Source organism: Gracilinanus agilis, chromosome 1 (assembly GCF_016433145.1).
Source record: "Gracilinanus agilis isolate LMUSP501 chromosome 1, AgileGrace, whole genome shotgun sequence".
Lineage (NCBI taxonomy): Eukaryota > Metazoa > Chordata > Mammalia > Didelphimorphia > Didelphidae > Gracilinanus > Gracilinanus agilis.
The window spans coordinates 61,567,119-61,586,298 of NC_058130.1; the positions used below are offsets into that span (position 1 = coordinate 61,567,119).

General features: G+C 39.7%; 1 protein-coding gene across 2 annotated transcripts in view; it reads left to right on the forward strand.

The window, feature by feature from the left end:
- CHCHD6 (coiled-coil-helix-coiled-coil-helix domain containing 6) overlaps positions 1-19,180 on the forward strand; it is a 338,099-nt gene that overhangs the window by 18,314 nt on the left and 300,605 nt on the right. For both annotated transcript variants that reach the window (XM_044668582.1, XM_044668653.1), the window contains exons 2-4: positions 9,019-9,226; positions 13,722-13,794; positions 17,369-17,513. In XM_044668582.1, coding sequence (XP_044524517.1) covers positions 9,019-9,226; positions 13,722-13,794; positions 17,369-17,513 — 426 coding nt within the window. The remainder of the gene's footprint in view (positions 1-9,018; positions 9,227-13,721; positions 13,795-17,368; positions 17,514-19,180) is intronic.

Here is a 19,180-nt window from a genome sequence, read left to right on the forward strand (position 1 = left end):
TTTTTGATTTGCATACCCAGTTCATTGATCTTTGCCCTCTCTAATTTGTTAATATATGCACTCAATGATATAAATTTCCCCCTGAGTTCTGCTTTAGCTGCATCCCACAGATTTTGGTAGGATGTCTCATCATCATTGTCATTGTCTTCGATGAAATTATTAATTGTTTCTATGATTTGTTCTTTAACTATCTGATTTTGGAGAATTATATTATTTAATTTACAATTAGTTTTTGATTTGCCTGTCTATGTGCCCTTACTGATTATTATTTTTATTGCATTATGATCTGAAAAGGTTACATTTATTATTTCTGCTCTTTTGCATCTGTTTGCCATGTTTATATGCCCTAGTACATGGTCAGTCTTTGTGAATGTACCATGTGCAGCTGAAAAGAAGGTGTATTCCTTTTTGTCGCTATTTATTTTTCTCCACGTATTTATTAAATCGATTTTTTCTAGGATTTCATTTACCTCTCTTATCTCTTATTTATTTTTTGGTTTGATTTATCGAGATCTGAAAGAGGAATATTTAGATCTCCCACTAGTATGGTTTTACTATCTATTTCCTCCTTGATCTCTGCCAGTTTCTCCTTTCGAAATTTGGATGCTATACCATTTGGTGTGTACATGTTGAGTACTGTTATTTCCTCATTATCTACACTACCTTTATCAGGATATAATTACCTTCCCTATCTCTTTTTTTTTTTTAACCCTTAACTTCTGTGTATTGGCTCCTTGGTGGAAGAGTGGTAAGGGTGGGCAATGGTGGTCAAGTAACTTGCCCAGGGTCACACAGCTGGGAAGTGTCTGAGGCCGGATTTGAACCTAGGACCTCCCATCTCTAGGCCTGACTCTCAATCCACTGAGCTACCCAGCTGCCCCTTCCCTATCTCTTTTAATCAGATCTATTTTTACTTTGGCTTAATTAGAAATCATGATTGGCATTCCTGCCTTCTTTTTCTCAGTTGAAGCCCAAAAGATTTTACTCCAGCCATTGACCTTAACTCTGTGTATGTCCACCTGCCTCATTTGTATTTCTTGTAGACAGCATATGGTAGGATTTTGTTTCCTAATCCACTTTGCTATTTGCTTCTGTTTTATGAGCAAGTTCATCCCATTCACATTCAGGGTTATAATTACCAGCTGTGTATTCCTTAACATTTTGGTATCCTCTCCTAGTTCTACCCCTTCTTCTTATACTATTTCCTTTTAAACCAGTGGTTTGTTTTAAATCAGTCCTCCTTGTCCCCTCCTTTGGTTTACTATCCTTTCCACCCCCTCCCTTCTCCTCTTATTATTTTTTAAGGCCTAATGAATTCCCTCCCCCTCTTTTCCTCTCCCTTTATGAACTCCCCATCCCACGCCCCCCAACCATTTCCCCCTCCCCCCCCAGGTTTATCCCTTCTGACTTTATCTGTAGGGTTAGATAGGATTTGATATCCCAATGGATCTAGCTACTTTTCCCTCTCAGGATTAATTCCACTGAAAGTAAGGTTTAAATATTTCCTATTAATGCTCTCTTCTTCTCCTTCTTATAATAGTATTCATCCTTTCCCCTTCCCATGCCCTCTTTTGTGTGGTATAGATTATTCAATTTTTCTTATTTCTTCAAGTTTCTCTTGGTGCCATCTTCTATTCCCCCCCACCCCATATCATCTTAGACCATTTAATACTCCAACCTCTCCTCATGACTAATTCTTCTAATTACTATAATATTATACAGTTTTTTAGAACTACACATAATATTTCTCCATATAGGAATACAAATAATTTGATCTTAATGAAGCCCTTAAAGAATCAAATTTAAAAATAAAAGTTTTCTTTCTTTCCTCTCTCTTTCTTATTTACCTTTTCATGTTTTTCTTGGGTTAGATATCAAACCTTCCATTTAGTCTTGGTCTTTTCTGTGCAAATACTTGGAAATCTTCTATCTTGTTGAATGCCCATACTTCCCCTGGAAGTATATAGTCAGTTTTGATGGGTAGGTGATCCTTGGTTGTAGACCCAATTTTTTTGCCTTTCTGAATATCATGTTCCAAGCCTTGAGGTCTTGTAGTGTGGAGGCTGCCAGATCCTGTGTGATACTGATTGGTGCTCCTTGATATCTGAATTGTTTCTTTTCGGCTTCTTGTAATATTTTTTTTCTTTAATTTGGAGGCTCTTGAATTTGGCAGTTATATTCCTGGGGATTGTCTTTTAAGGGTTTAGTATAGAGGGTGATCTATGGATCCTTTCAATGCCTATTTTGCCCTCTTGTTGAAGAACATCAGGACAGTTTTCTTGGATAATTTCTTGTAATATGGTGTCCACATTTCTATTAATTTCTGTTTTTCAGGAAGACCAATGATTCTCAAATTGTTTCTTCTAGACCTGTTTTCTTGATCTATTACCTTCTCATTGAGATATTTCATGTTTCCTTCCATTTTGTCAGTCTTTTGACTTTGCTTTATTAATTCTTGCTGTCTTGTGAGATCATTGGCTTCTACTTGTCCAATTCTAGCTTTTAAAGACTGGTTTTTGGCTATAATCTTTTGGTTTTCCTTTTCCATCTGGTCTATCTGGCTCTTCCTGGCTACCAGCTGGTCATTTCTGGTCTTCAATTTGCTTATCATTTCATTTGATTTCTGAACCTCAATTTCCAAATGTGAAATTCTGTCTTTTAAACTGTTATTTTCTTTTTGAACTATTTCCTACTTTTCTTGCCAGATCTCTTCCATCTTTCTCATGATCTTGGATTTGAACTCTTTAAGAGCTTGTGACCAATTTTCATTTTTTTTGGGAAGGTTTGGATGTCTTTAATTGTTTTTCCTTCTCTGTTTTCTGTTTTTTTTTTTCTGTGCAGAACTTTTTTCTTGGTCTTTTTGGTGTTTATTTCTTGGGCCTTGCTTGGCATCATTGTGCTTTCTCAGCCAGAAGTCTGAGTAAGGCAAGCCGACTCTCTTTGTATGGAGCTAATGTAATGCAAGATTGCTAGCAGAAGCCTTTTGCTTCTTCAATTTCAAACTGTCACAGAAAAGCAGTTGGAGGTTTTAGAATCTTCAGAAAGTCAGTTGTAGCCTGAGGCTATAAATAGGACTGAAGTCCAACTGACTGGGCTTTTGCCTTCTGGTTCTTGCTTTGCCCGGGTACTTCTGCTTTTTGGGCTTGGGCTTAGCCCGTTGGCTTTGGCTTTTCAGCTTGGCTTTGGCCTTTTGGCTTTGGCATTGGCCTGTGCTTTTTTTGTCTTGTGGAAATTTGGGCCTATCTAATTTCTCTGGACCTCTCCCTGATCTCTCCATTACATCCCTGCTATTTCCTTGAATTTCCCTTTGGGCCGTGGGAGGAAGGGTGGCTTGGTATTTGGACATTGCGGGTTTAGATTCTAAAGGCAAGTAGGGCATCCTAAACAAGTTAACCCCAATTTAGTGATTTGATAAATATTTTATTTCAAAGGCAGTCAAACCTTCCTGACTGGGAGAGCCGGACTCTCTGAGTCTAAACCTCTCCTGCGACCCATCACCCACCATCCAGTCTTCTCCCTAGTAGCAGTTAGAAAACCTAAAGCCTCTTTCCCTCTGCTTATTCCTGACTTTAATAAATCCCCTTTGTTACCTACTCAAAGCCTCTGGTGAATCATTGTATCGAAAATTAAGGCAAGGCTGAAGAGGGAAGGAATTATTTCTTTTATTTCTTGAGGGAACTGCAGGCATCCATCTTGGCAGGAAGTATCTATCGGAGACTTCCTGCAGCCATCAATTTCACTGGCAGGGAGGAGCCCTTTTGTCTTCTCCCTCAAGGGACTTAGAAATTAACAAGAAAAGTCCTCTAGCCAGATATAAAACATTTTTGACTGGCCCAGTCCCCCTGTACCTTAGAGATACCTTCCCTGATTGAAGAACCTCAGCCTATTTCCTCAGTATCCTCTGTCTCTAGCCTTGGTGAATAAGTCTGTTTAAGCTGCCCTCCTGTATATTCTCTGTCATTCCCTTCCCTTCCTATATACAACCTCATTCATCCCTTCCCTACACTCAACTATCTTCTTCATTCCCCTTCCAGATTACCACATCACCTTTATCCCTCCTCACTATCCAAATTGTCTGAGACTTGCTAAATTACCCAACTTCTTTATAACACTAAGAAGCAGTTTTTGCCTGAGGCTACTTTCTGAGTCTCCTGGCTTCCAGTGTCTACTAGGCCTCTGCTGTCTGAGGCCCCTCTCAGCCTCACTTCTGAGCCCAAGGTCTGCGCTCCCCAGCCTCCTGGAGTCTCTGGCCTAGCCCCTGTGGTCCTAGTTAGCTGCCTAGAGCCCAGAAGTTGTCCCACGATTGCTCTTCCACCTGAGGTTTTCCCCTGAGTCTCAGAGTGCTGAGCTACTTCCACTGACTGCTGCCTCTCTCAGCCCCACTCCGGTGCCCAAGGTCTGAGCTCTCCAGCCTCCTGGGGTCTCAAGGCTTGCTGCTCTCAGGGGCAAGCTCGTAGTGGTGCCAGTTAGCTGCCAAGGAGCTAGATTTCCCCCCACCCTCCACTTGCTCTAACTCTGGTGCACAGCCTCTGACTCTGATACTGTGAGTGGGGTGGGGGAGGGTTGATCAGCTCGCATTTTGATGGGAGCTATTTTCCCCCCTTATAGCATGGAAGTGCCCAAATCCCATATACCTTCGATACTGCGCCCTATTGTGGGGTCTCTTCTTTCATCTGGATTTGGTTTTTTTTGTTTTTTTTTTTTTGTCCTTTGGAGGTATGCTGGTGGTTGGTAGTGAAGAGAGTAAAAGAGCCCTGCTTCTACTCTGTAGCCACCATAACCCAGAAGTTCAGAATGACATTTTTTAATGCATAAAATAAGATACATTAGGATAACAAAAGAAATTCTTATATTGAGATACAGTTGTCCAAATATTAAGAAGAAGTTAAGAGACTCCCCAGAATCTGTCCCTGGTCTTCCTAATGGGGTGCCCCAGGTTAAAATTCCTGATCTAATCTAATCATTAATTTTAGAGGAGAAAATTGAAGCCTAGAAAGAAGTGACTTGTCCAAGATCATAGCTAGTTAGTGGCAAAACTAGATCTAGAACCCGATTATTGTGACTTGCTGAACAAATCTTTTTTCTACTATTCTGAGTTGCCTTCTCATATACCATTATCTCCTTGAGAATTTGAGATCATGGATGGAGATGGTATGCCTGGGAATAGTTTGGATTTCAGGGTTTGAATCTAGATTTGCAGACCTCCACTCTGGTTATGTTGGTGTGAATGCCATTCCCCAGATGGTGTTTAGTCTCACACGACTACAGTGTATGTATGTATATTTGTTGATTAAAAATATTACTTGCTCTATTTTGCAGCAACATTAAAAATATTGCAATTTTCTCTTGTTGCCAACGGGGAATCTGCCAATGTTTTACTTAACCCTTTACTTACTAGGCAGTATAGTTCAGTAGATTTATTATAGGCAAAAACTTATGATTTCTAGTACCATTAGCATCCAGTATAGAGGCAGGGAGAAGGAGAGTGGACTGAGGTTGGAGAGACAGCTTTTGCTAGAGAAGAGAGTAGCAGATTCCCAGGGCCACTGATCATTCTTTGTGCCTTTTTGTGACCTGGGCTTCTTCTCTGTGGCATATGACTCATCTCAGCAGCATTCATGGGCCTCACTTCATTGTGTACCGCTATCAAAGTCCATCATTGTTGCCTTTTAGATCCTCCTTTAACAGGGTGCCCCAGAGTACCCAGTGAATGGCCAAACTCACACTCAGTAAGATTCACTTGAACAAGTGGTATTCAGTTCCTACTATGTGCACAGCAGTTGTTAGGTGCTAGTGATATAAAGACAAAACAAGGGAGTTCTTATTCTTCTAGAGCTTACATTTCACTTAGAGAATGTAAACAGATAAGTAGATCTAAGGCACTTGGAAAGAGAGAATGTTAAGTTAACAACTGCAGGTAATTAGGAAAGACTTCATATAGGATGTAGCACCTGAGCTGAGTCTAAGAGAAACTGGGAGTTCTGAGATATGGAATAGTGCATTCCAGGAGTAAGAGAATTCTTTTGTGAATGTACAGACATGGGAGATGGAATGTCAGACCTGGGGAACAATTGGTAGGCTACTTGGTAGAACTGTGTGAAGGGGATGAATATGGAATAAACTGGAAACATAGGTAGGAGTTACACCGGGTGACTTCAAATGTTGTCTTTTATCTTGGAAGCACTAAGGAACTGCTGAAATTTTTTGAGAATGGTAGAGATATGGTCAGGAAGTGAAGAGCCTTGAGCGCAGGTTATGAGTATTGCTTGAAGGAACTGGAGAACAGAAGGTTTTGGGGAGGGGAATGAGGCCATGAAAACTGTCTTCAAGTATTAGAAGGACTGTGTGAAGAAGGAATTGGATTTGTTCTCTTTGGCTCCAGTGGGGATGTTCTGGAGCACTGGATATATGCTGCAAAGAGGTAAATGTAGGCTCAGTGTCAGGAATAAACTTAAATTAGAGGTATCCAAAAGTAGATGGAGTTTGGCCTTAGTAAGGAAAATGACCACTTCTTCCTTTCTCAAAGACTGAAGGAAAGAAGAGAGTAGAGATAATACAGAGGGATTTTTAGGTTTATGGTGGGGGAAGATGTTTTTCCTCAGGTAAAGTAGGTGGTTAGGTAATATACTTTTGTAGTAGATGCCTTCATCTTTTTTAACTTTGTCCAGAAGCATTCAGTTCTTCTAGAGGAGGAGGGGTTATTCAATCCCTGAGTTCTTTCCAGACTTATTTCTTGCTAAATTCTTTCTAGTACCTTTCTTTCTAGTTTGAATAATCTATTAGCTCTTCCCCAAACATAGAGTTCCATCTCTCACCTCCTCTCTTTTACACAGGCGGACTCCATGCCTAAGTACACCCCTACTTTATCTCTGCCTCTTAGGATCCTTAGCTTCCTTTAGGTTTCAACTGAGGCCTCCTCTAGGAAATCTTTTTAAAATTTCCTTCTCTCCTCTAGTTCCTGTTGCTTCTAGGGTCAAATATAAATTTTTTCTATTTGCCATTTAAAGCTTTTAAATGCCTGGCCCCTTCTTACCTTTCTAGTCTTCTTACACATTTCTCCTCTTTTGCTCTCTGCAATCTAGCCACACTGGCCTACTTGTTCTGCATATGACAGGCTATCTCCTGTCTCCATTCTTTTGCATTGACTGTCCCCCGTGCCTTCTTCACTTCTTCGTCGCCTCCATCTCTTGGAAGCTCTAGTTTCCTTCAAGACTGAGCTCAAGCACTGCCTTTGGCAGAAAGTCTTTATAGATTCTTGCCAGTGTACTACTTTGTATTTATTTAGTATGTATTATTTAAACACTTTATAGAACATAAAAAAGACAGGATTTTTATATTCAGAGCACAGAAAGATGATTATGAAATGGAATCTATTTATGTTGCTTACTTTAAAAGAAAAAGTATTTAACAAATTTTTGGTGTTATTTTCAAAAGTATTCTGCTTGTCAGCTTCTTTCTCTGCTGGAAGGCTCTCCTAAGGGCTGGCTTTACTTGGGAAAGGAGGAATGGAAGGAACCTGACTGACTTTTTGTGCATTTCTGGAGTGGAAAAAGCCACTTACTATAGTTTCTGATTGGATTTCTTGATTATATTCAGGCTAGTTTAAAAGTTAGGTATGTGGGCAGTAGAACACCTTAGATCAACAGTTGGCAACCTTTTTGGCCGTGAGAGCCAAAAACCACCTGTGTAAGGAGGAGGATGGAGGCTGGAAGGCACTGGAATATGGGCGGGGGCTGAAGGGCCCCCTGGGGCATATCCTGGGGCTCTGCCTGGACTGGCCGGTGGGGAGGTGGAGCCAGATATGACTCGAGAGCCATACGTTGCCAACCCCTGCCTTAGATGCTTGTTGATTGATAATTGTTAATGCTCTAATCTTCTTAAATTTATATTGAATTCCCTTAACTTTCACATGTTCTATCTCTCAGAAGAAGAAGATTTTGAACTTCTTGTCTGATACCTTTTTCCTTGTCAGTCTTTCAAGCTGTTTGACCCCTCATTCTCAGTTTGTTAAATAATCATTCTTGAGCCTTCCCTGTGAGTGGGTGCACTCTAAGATTCTCCTATGGACCTACTTCTCCCTACTGTCTTGTTGATCTCATCAGCTCCCATGGGCTTATTACCTCACTGCAGACAGTTCCCAGATGTATATATTCAACCCTAACTTCTCTTCTGAACTGTAGTGCCATATCACCAGCAGCCTTTTGGCATCTTCATCTTCTAGACTCAACCTTTTCAATCACATAGGTTCTCAGGAGTAATTTAACAACTTTCCTCCACACTCACCCCTCATATTCAGTTGCCAAGTGCTATCATTGTTACTTCCACAATTTATCTTGTTAGAATATTTTCTTGAAATAAAGATATAGGTCTTGAGAACTGAGTGTATTGATGAACAGGAGTTAAGGTAGATAGTATAATTTTGAGCCATGTGTTGAACTTCTTGGGAAAGAAGACCTAGATAAATAAATTATAACAAATAAAGATCTAGACCAAGTGTTAGATTTGGATGAATGAATCACTAAGGAGAGGTTGCTGAGTGCTGGTGGTAAAGGGACCTTGGAAGTAAAAGGGACATTCTAGAAGTGGAGGGAGAATCAGGGAGTTTACCTCCTTTTTGTTCTAGCCTCCAGGTGTCAAGGCATGAAATAAAGGGGGGCAGTTAGAGCTGGGAGATGGGCTCCAAAGAGCTGTGACTTTCTGAGGCTTCTCTAAGTGCCAGAAGATAGAAAAAATGTGAGCTGAAGAGACTCACATAAAGCAGAGTTTAACCATCATGGAGTTTTCAGAAGGTTTGATAGAATGAGCACCTAATAAATGATTTCCAACTGAATTGAACTTTGATCTACAGTTTTTCCTGAGAACTTGTGAGCTACATTCCTGACAACCATTATGCCAATGGTTATGAAACAGAAAGAGTGTTGCCTACACTCCATTTGGGGGAGGTAAGGTCTTTGTGATAACTATTCTTTAACTGTCCCCCTTTCTTCTGTCCCCCTCTCCTTGCTTTTCCCCTGGTAGCTCTCTGAAGATGTAGTAAACCGCATGAAGGACTCCTCTGCATCATCAAGGGTGCAGCAACCATCTCCTGCATCACCACCTCCTGCTTCGACATCTACTTCACCACCTGCTGCTTCACAACCTCATGCTTCATCACCTCCTTCATTGTCTCATGCTTCATCTTTTGCATTTGGCTCTCCTGAAGGCAAGTCAAAGCGTCCTAGGACAGGTAAGGTAGATTACTGGGAAATCCTAGCGAAACGGGAAAAAAAAGAGTGATTACACATTATACATTAGTAACATTGAACACAAATTTGGATGGTTTGTGTCCTCAGCTTTTTGGGTACTCTATCCCTTCTTCATCACTTTTCAGAGTTCTTTTTCTGACCTTAAGCATCTCTAGAATGCAAAGGCTAGTCTTTTCAATACAAAAATTTTACTGGTATTGTTTTATGGCTTTAAGACATAGAATGTCACTTCCTTCAGATAACTAGACATGAATAATCACATAGAAGGCAATGGAGAGGCACATAGTGGGTTTGAACAGGCTATGGGATATGACCAATGAGGAACTCCAAAGAAGAATAGGATTAAAGAGTGTTATCAACAAATTGCATAATAGATAATATGGGTTGCTTATATGGCAGGAGGGGGGTGTATGACAAGTAGACATCCACTGATACCTTTGAGATATTTAGAGAAAATAAGGAAGATACCCCAGGTAAACCCCCTTTTTAGAGGACCCGAATGAGAGTAACACAGATTAAGCAGGTTGTGATTTGCTTCATTAGAGGAAATCCCCAAATTTATGTGATTATGGGTTTAATATTTATCACTAGAGAGTATGGGATTTTTTTACTTTAAATGTATGGTGGAATCTTGCTTCTTGGTGAAGAATAGAGAAATTTTTGTGTTAATGTGCCTCTATGTCAGTGATGGGCAAACTACTGCCCGAGGGCCTGATGGGACTTCCTGAAATGTTCTATCCTGCTATGCCACATTATTCCTAATCTGATGAATACAGTGAGTAGGGTACAATACAATGAAACTTCAAAAGAGTTGCCTTAGAAACAAACTGACAGATGAGCATTTCCTTTTCTTTGGCCCCCTCTTTAAAAAGTTTGCCTGTCACTGCTCTATGTGATTTTGGTCAAACTTCCTTCCCTTAATCTGTCTTAAATTCTTTCTGTAAAAAGTAGATAGGATAACATTATTTCCATAATTGAAGGCAGATACTTGTCTCTAAGCTTTTGGGGTCTCTACATGGGGCACTGCCAGTACAGTTAGTCATTATAAGGCTATCACTAGAATGGGATGAATTTTATTATTATTATTATTTTTTTAATATTGTTTTTGATAGGATTGCATTCTAATCAGTGGCATCATAGTCTCTGCTTGGCAACATTCCCTAGTTCCTAGTGTTCAAAGTCTAACTACCATGAAGTCACAATTCTTTCCCAGGCTTCCATGGATAGGTTATTTTTCCTTTATATTTTACTGCCCCTGGCAGATACTCAGAAAATAGAAAAATGTTAGGAGTGAAAGAGACCTTGAAGATCATTTAGTCCAATCCCTCCTGAGATCCAGAGTGGGAAATGTTACCAGAACTAGAACCTTTGACTTTTGATTACTCAGTATTTTTTTTTCACTATATACTGCATTATATTAATGTTTTATTCAGTATTCCTTGTTTCCTTGGACTTTAGTTGGTCTTGATTGGAACTTTGTAGCTAAATGGTCTTTTACCATATTCTCTCCAAAATATAACAGTTAGTTACATGAGCTTTTTCCAAGTGTTGACTTTTAATAAGAACCAAAGGAAAGCATCTACTCATTTTACTGAGGCCCCAAGTGGTCAAATAACTTATCCAAAGCCACACAGCTAACATGTAGCAGAGCCAGAATTGAGAAAGCCAATTTATAGAAATTCATATTTTATTTCAAGCCAGGTATACCCAAAAGTTATTTTATTTTCTAACCCTTACCTTCTGTCTTGGAATCAGTACTGTGTTGGTTCCAAGAGAGAAGGGTGGTAATTCCTAGACAGTGATGGTTAAGCGACTTATCCAGTGTCACACAGCTATGATGTGTCCGAGGCCAGAATTGAACCCAGGACCTCCCGTCTCTAGGCTTGGCTCTCAATCCACTGAGCCACCCAGCTTTCTCCAACTGTTGTTTGTGTTTTTGATTGACAATAGAGCAGCCCCACTTCAGAAGGGAAGCCCCTTGCTCACTGAATAACTACCAGAGCACTACAACAACTGTAATATATAGAGTACATGCTACATGCTACCTTGTACTATAATTGTCTTTGCACATGTCTTGTTTTTCCTGCTTGATATTATGCTCTTTGAGAGCAGAAATTGTGTTTGGTACATCTTCATATCTCCCCTAGTGTTTTGGGAAGTTTGCTTAGAGACTATACTAAATCATGGAATTATGGTACCCAGAGACCTAGGGAGAACCAAACAAACACTTATTTAGTGACTACTGTGTATAATAGCCTATTCTAGGATTTGTGGGAAATACAGAGATACATAAGACATAATCCTTGGGAGCATAATAATAGTTGACATTATTTGTTCCTCACAACTACCCTATGTAGTATATACTAGGCAATCATCATAATAATTCATATTTATGTAGCCCTTTCTTTTTTACAAAGTGTTTTCTTTGCAACAACCTTATGAAGTAAGTAATGCAAATCTTATTTTATCCATTACATAGATGAGAAAATTGGGCCTCAGTTAAGATAAGTGAGTTGCCAGTCTTCATGCAGCTAGTATCAGAGCCAAGATACAAACCTCTGTTTCCTAACTTGGTACTTCTTCCACTACATGATGGCATCTCCCATAGAGATCTGAAATGACTTAGTAGTTACCCCTTCAAATTTGAAAAAGGTAAATTTGGGACAAAAAAAGACAATTGCTAGAGACTCATGTCTACTAGTTATACCTTCTGTAGGAATAGGGAGGATTTTGTTCCCATGGCACATTTAACAACTTGAAGATTTGTTTATTTTGCTATTAATTATTCAATTTTTGTTGTAACAAAATATTTTGCTTTTTTATTGAATGGGTGTGTATTTTACTTGCAGTTTCCTAACAGAATTCATGAAGGGAAATGCTGTATATAAATTTATATTTTGAAATTGACTACAGAATTTAATGTATTGATTTCAAAGTTAAAGCAGTTTTGATGTTTCCTTAATCAGTTAATCTTTCATTTTATGAAAAGAAATGAAAACCATTTCTGCCAAATTAAAAGCTAGTATGTTTTTTTTTTCACATGAAATTGGAATAGCAACATTGCTATAGAGATTCTATTAAGGTTTCTCCTCCTCTCAGTAAAGAGCATGGCAACCTAGTTTATAACCTGTGAAAGTTGGTTTAAGGATGCATGTTAGGGGATGGTTAATTCTGGGAGGAAATCCATGGAGGATTGAATGATCAAGTTACCAAATTCATTATCGCTTAAGATAAAGAGCAAAATCAAATGCTGTCTTACCCTTACTTATGTCTTTGGAATAATTCATGCTGTTCTAGTTGTTGAGTGTCAAGAAAACCCTAATAGAACTGAAGGATGTCCAGTGGAGGGCAATTAATGTGGTCAAGTAGGTGGAGGGATTGCCCTATGAAGGCAGACTGAAAAAAAACAACTAGGACTTCAATTTGGGAAGTCATGAGCCAGTGGAGGGCAATTAATGTGGTCAAGTAGGTGGAGGGATTGCCCTATGAAGGCAGACTAAAAAAAAAACAACTAGGACTTCAATTTGGGAAGTCAATAATCCTGTGAATTACATAGTACAAGTATTATTATCCCTATTTTATAGGTGGGGAAATGAAGGCCTCCTGAAATTACTGTCATTGTCACAAAGTTTGTAAATGTATCAGAGTCAGTTCAAATCTGGGTCATCTTAATTCCAACTTTAGGATTTTTCTTATGTCACAGCAATTGCCTTCCCTGGATAAACATGGATTTATTTATTCAATCTCAGAACTCTTGAGTGAGAGGCTACCTCTTAAAACGAGAAAGAGAGAAATAAAAGACAATACTATATTTTACAAAGACAGGAGTAAATTTATGAAACTCACTTCCTCCAAGAAATAGAGCAGGCTGAAAATTTAAGTAGGATCAAGAAGGGTCTAAATAAAGTCATGATAATAAATCAGTAATGGGCCATTTTAAGGAAACTAGAATGTTTACAGTATAGCTTCAACCTTTGAAGTTGCCATCCTGGTGGATAGGCCTTTCATAATCCATCAATTGGTGTCCTGGACAGAAATAGATACATGGTTAGGTGAATCAAAGGAATGATCTAGTTTGATATTCTTATGCTTCTGAGGTCCTTGGGATTTGGTCAGTAAAAGACTCAGATTTCATAGCAGTTGAAGATATTAAAATGACTTTGGGATGTCTGGTTGCAGAGATGATTTGTTCTTGTTGGTAAATCACAGCATGGAAGAAGGGAAGTGTTGTGAGGAATTTTACTTAATTATTATTTAGGAGACCTACCAGACAGGGCTGGAGAATTCTAAATGGAATGGGGAAGCAGGAGGTGTGGCAGAAGTCATTGGGTAGGAGAATGAGAGGGAAGTGGTTTGGGGAATTTCAGTTCCCAATCCCCTTCCAAGAGCTTTCTGAGATATTAGTGTACCTCTGTGTGTCTTTTATTGGTTTGCCTTCTCTTTGATAATTGACCCTTTGTGTTCTAACTCTTATAGACCCTAAACCACCCAAAGCTGAGAACCAGAGTAACAGGCAGCCCTCTGAAGCAGAAGAGGATCTATACAGGAGGTAAGGACATGTAAACCCTTTGGTCCTCAACCCAGTTCTCTAAAGGGGGGGAGGGGCACCCACAGTATCAGTTTTTTAATTCCTTTCTTCTTATCCTATTGGTGTTCATCCCTTGCAGTACCCCTGCCTTGGATTACTTCTACTGTTTGCCTCCTCTGTTCTTACTCATATGCTACTGAATAGAGTTGAAGGAAGACAAGCACACATGCCGACAAAATTACAAATTCATTATCCAACTGGGTGCTTACTGTAGCAAGGCAATCCTTTCATTCTTTTCCAAGTTTATTATTATTATTAATATTATTATTATCATCATTATTATTATTTTGAGTCTTGGTCTCCTTACCTCTTTCAGTCTGGGGATTCATGGGCCCCATCTCATTGCACAGAAGCTTTGACCTGCTGCATTTCTAACCTAGGTGAATTAGTTTCTCCTTTGGCACCCTAGTAGCCTCCAGCTCCCAAGGGTTCACCATCTTTGTGCTAGATGTAACGTAGATACTCAGTCAGCTTTAGTGCTATTGCAGCTGAAAAATCCCAAGCTCAAGAGTGCCACTGGTATAGCCTCCCTGTGGATTACAGGCATGACCGACACTCTTGGCTATTTTCCCTAATTGATTCACTGTTTCACTTCTCTTACAAAGTATTCCAGACTTCCTTTCTCCTTATTCTTCCCGCATCTACTTCTTTATATTCCCATACTATCAGCTAAGTTCTTTACCTCTTGTTTTACAGAAGAAAAATTGAGGTCATTTAACATAAGCTCACTCTTCTTCCCTTCTCTTCATCTCAAAATCCTTTAGTGTCATTGCTTACTTGCTCTCTTTCTTAAGTCTCTGGCAAAGAGTTGGGTGGGCCTTCTCCAAAGCCTATTTCTTGGCATATGCTTTTATTTCCAACTTCTGAGTTTTCTGGCAGAATGCTCTCTCCCAGTTATCCTCTCAGTCACGAATCTTCAGCTTTTCACTTGCAACTACATTCTTGCTTACTGCTTTCAAACATACCTGACTCTCTACCATTCTTAGAAAAATCCTTCACTAGAGCCTACTATTCCCTCAAGCTACCATCCCATTGCTCTCTTATTGTTTTCATCCTACTTGACTTTATATTTGACACTGTTTACCACCTTCTCCTCCTGGATACTCTTTCCTTTCTGAGATTTCACAATACTGTTCTCCCTTGGTTCTCATTCTACCTATCTGACCACTCCTTTTCAGTTTCCTTTAGTGGCTCATCATCCATATCATGCCCCCTAATTCTGAGTGTTCCTCAAAAGTTTTGTAATGAGTCTTCTTGATATACTCTCTTGGCTATTTCATCAGCTTACATGGGTTTAGTTAGCAGCTCTATGGAAATGATTCTCAGATCTATATATCCATCCAGTTTTTCCTCTGACATTTTTCCTAAAAACTACCACACTTTCTGTTGAAGGTACTATCACTCTTCCAGTTTTCTCAGACTTATGATCTGTTTTATCCTTAATTCTTTACTCTTATTCAAACAATATGTCTACCAGTTGCCAAATCTTTTAGCTTATACCTCTACAACCTCTCTCATATTGGACCCCTTCTCTGTACTCACATAGCTACCACCTTAATCACCTCTTGTCTCAATTATTACAGGTTTCCTAATTGTTTATCTACTGCAGGTCATCCTTCACATAATTATCAAACTGATTTTCCTTAAGTGCAGGTCTCTCTTGTCATTCCCCTACTCACTAGGCTCTAATGGCTTCCAGTTCTCTCTAGGACAAAATATAAACCCACTTGTTTAGATTTCCGAGCCCTTCTCAAACTTGCCCAGATGATTTTTCTAGCCTCATTGTATATTACTCCCCCTTCCCATACTGTGTGGTCCAGGAAAACTGGCCTTATCACTGTTCTTCACACATGACACAGCAATTTATTTTTATATTTATTTTTTTGCATTGGTCCCCACTGTGCTTTAAAGGCATTTCCTCCCTACCTCTACTTGATAGAATCTTTCTTTTACTTCAGAACCCAGCTCAAGCATCATGTCCTGCATGAAGCTTTTCTGATGCCCCTTCCCTCCTAGACACTGTGTAATTAGCTACTTTGTATTTATTGGCATTTATTCTCTTTCTATTTATTCTGTATATACTATAAATGTATTTGTCTTCCCTATCAAAATATAAACTTCCTGTGAATAGATTTTGTCTTACTTTTATTTTTGGGTTCTCAGTGTCTTGCACATAGTAAGTGCTGAATAAATTCTTGTTGGTTGATGGCACTTCTTTTCCTTTGGAGTGTATTCTTCTCTTTCTCTGGAGATCTTCCTGCTTTGTGTCAGACAGAAATGCATCCCAAGCCTTTATTTCCTCTTCTTTGTGAGGGAAATCTTTCTATAGGCCTTTGGCTAGGTCCAGCAGCATTTCTTTTATTCTGAGAGTCTGTCTTTTCCAGAGGACAGTGTTCATTTGGGGTTAGAAAAAATTATTTATAGAACTAAAAAAATTTAGAGAAAGTGAGAATCAAACATTTATACATAAGTAATCATTCTAATAATGATTTTTAAAAATCCTTTAAAGAGACCTGATGCTCTATAGAAGGTTAAGTAGAGACAACATTTAAATGCCTTGTAGGAGTAATTTTGGAAGAACAAAAGGGAAGAAGTCAGGACTGGACTGTGCCCAAGCATAAAAATCCTTCCACTGTACTTTGTAACTGGTTGAATCAAGCCTGGTTTCCAGTACCTTATTAGCCTAATGATGTTGATGACTCTCATAACAAGAAATTTTTGATTGACCTTTTGTTTTGGAGGCTTATTTTTCTTCTGGCTAACGAGAGAGAGAAAGAAAGAGGGAGAGAGATTGGCTAACGAGATCCAGGCTAGGAACATGCTACAGGAGCTAAGTCCAAGGGTTTAACCCTTATTTTAAGTGATATACTTTTTCTGTATACCAGAGACCATATCTCTTAACCCTGGTCTTATCAATCCATCACCAGCAGGAATAATTTCCATTCATTCTGAATCTGAATAATTAAACTTTGGAGTAAAGGTACTGACGGCATCTGAAACATTCAAGTTCCTGTATTCTAAACTGAGGGAAATAGTGCCAAGTGGAAAAATTGGGGCCATCAATCTTTGCCTTCCTGGCTTTAGTATTGCTTTCTGACTGATGAAGGATTGAAACTCTTGGATTCTTGTATTGGCATATTTATGTTCTCTCATGTTATGCACACACACAATTGTCTTTTTTCCCTGAAGTATGTAATGTGGAATGGCATGTGGGCCTCTTTCCTGAATGTCATTGTTAATGTTTCCAATACCAGAAGATAGGGTTATCAGCATGGGATGGGGTATGTTTTCAATTCATAGGTTTAAAGACTATTAACTAGTAGAACAGAACTGCCCTCCAGAGCCAAATGTTGCCTTAGTCATGCCTCCCTTTTAGAACCCTGCTCCAGGATATAGGCCTTCTTCCATGTTGCAGAATTCTCTTGCCAGACAATCCCATCCCCACATTGCTAGCCCACAGCAGTGTGCAGAGTCCCTTGCTGAATCTTGCCAGTCATTGCCTCTGCATCTATCCCATCATTCTTTCTTGGTACAGATATGAACAGGAACAGGCTATGGTCCAGGAAGAGCTGCTTCAGCTGGCGAAGAGAGAAAGGGAGGTGGCCAGGGAGCACCTGAAGTCATCCCTTCCACGGGAAAAGAGTGGCACAAACCAGGAGAAGCAGAGATCAGCACAGCTGGTGAGTGCTGATTTTCTAGTGTTCTCTCCCACGGGTTTTTGTTTTTAGTTGAGAAGCCTCATTTTGGTCATAAAAATCTTGTTCACTGTAAGAGATTTTTAAATCTTCTTTTATTTCTCTCTTGTAATCAGCTCCTACCTAGGGAATGAGCCCTGGATGAGGAGACTGACTAATTCTAGTCCTGCCACTAACTAGCTATGGGATATGGGGTCAGGGACTTCATACAGTCATAGAATTTGAGAGTTGCGGACAATCTCAGAGAGCTGGTCCAAACTTCTCATCTAACAAGTGAGAAATGAGTTAATGACAGAGCTGGCCCTAAAATTGCCATTCTTTTTCAAACAGCTCTCATTCTGCCACTCCCTTGCAGTACCCTGGTCTCCTCATTTGTAAAATGAGGCAATTGGACTTGATGATCTCTACTCAGTTGTGTGTCCTTCTATCTCGGATAGCCTATGGTTCTAAGATGCAGCTGTATTGTGGAAAGAGCACTGAGCAAAGGATGAGCCACAGGCTCAAGTCCTGGCTTTTGAGCTTATTGGCAGCAAAATGGGCAAGTTACTTAATCTCTCTGGCCTAAAGCTCTTCATCTATACAGATGAGTAGGTTAGGCTAGATCAGTGGTTCCCAAACTTTTTTGGCCTACCACCCCTTTTAGCGCCCCAGGAAATTAATTTTTTTAAAATTTGAATAGCAATTAATAGGAAAGATAAATGTACCTATGGCCATCACTGCCTCCCTGGATTGCTGCAGCACCCAACAGGGGGCGGTGGCGTCCACTTTGGGAATCACTGGACTAGATGATCCCTCCTGCGGCTTTCACATCTGTCATTCACCAGTTCTGTGATTTTAGGTGACCTGGGCCAGGTTTGATTTGAGAAGAGTAGTCTGTGGTATGTGTGCAATTGTCAGTGATGGGAGGCCATGCGGCTAAGTGACTGAGGACCAGAGACTGTGTTTTTAATAGATGGGCACACTGAAGTCTGGTTCTACTGACTTAGTAGAAAAGAATTGTAAATGGCTAATCAACAAACTTTATTGTGTTCTTACTATGTGCTGGGTACTATGTGAGTCACTAGGTCTATAAATGCAGAGAAGATCTTTAGGATAGAAGCCTCTGATATTAGTTGGTGTTTGTAGCTGCAGTGATCTGACTTGCAGATGCTTAGGCAGAAGAACCTCTGCTAGAATAAAATTAGGAACCTAGATTTGATGATCACCTAAGGTCTCTTCTAGCTTAAAAGTCCTAAAAGGCCTAAAAGTCCAATGAGAATTGGCCACTATAACTTATAATTGGCTGAAAAGAACTAGCTTCTGAGGGTTAAAGGAGATGCGGGACAAGTAAGGAGGGTTAGGTGGGAGAAAGTGGGGGACAGATTGGAGAATTATCAAGGGATGAGAAATTGTAGCCTTTAGGTGTTTTGTTATTGCATTCTACCCAGAAAACATTTAATACAGGGTAAAGGAAATTAACAGCCTTTCTGCCCTCATCTGCCAAACTGTTCCACTTCTACACTCATTTTTTTGTGTATGGGGGAATAGGAAGGAGCTCAGTTGTTACTAAATGAGGGTAGGGCTAGATGAGAGCCCTTGGCCTTGTTTGTGCTACTCTGAATCTCTGTAGGGCAGGGGTAGGCCTTTTTGTGAGAGGCAGCTAGATAAGACTG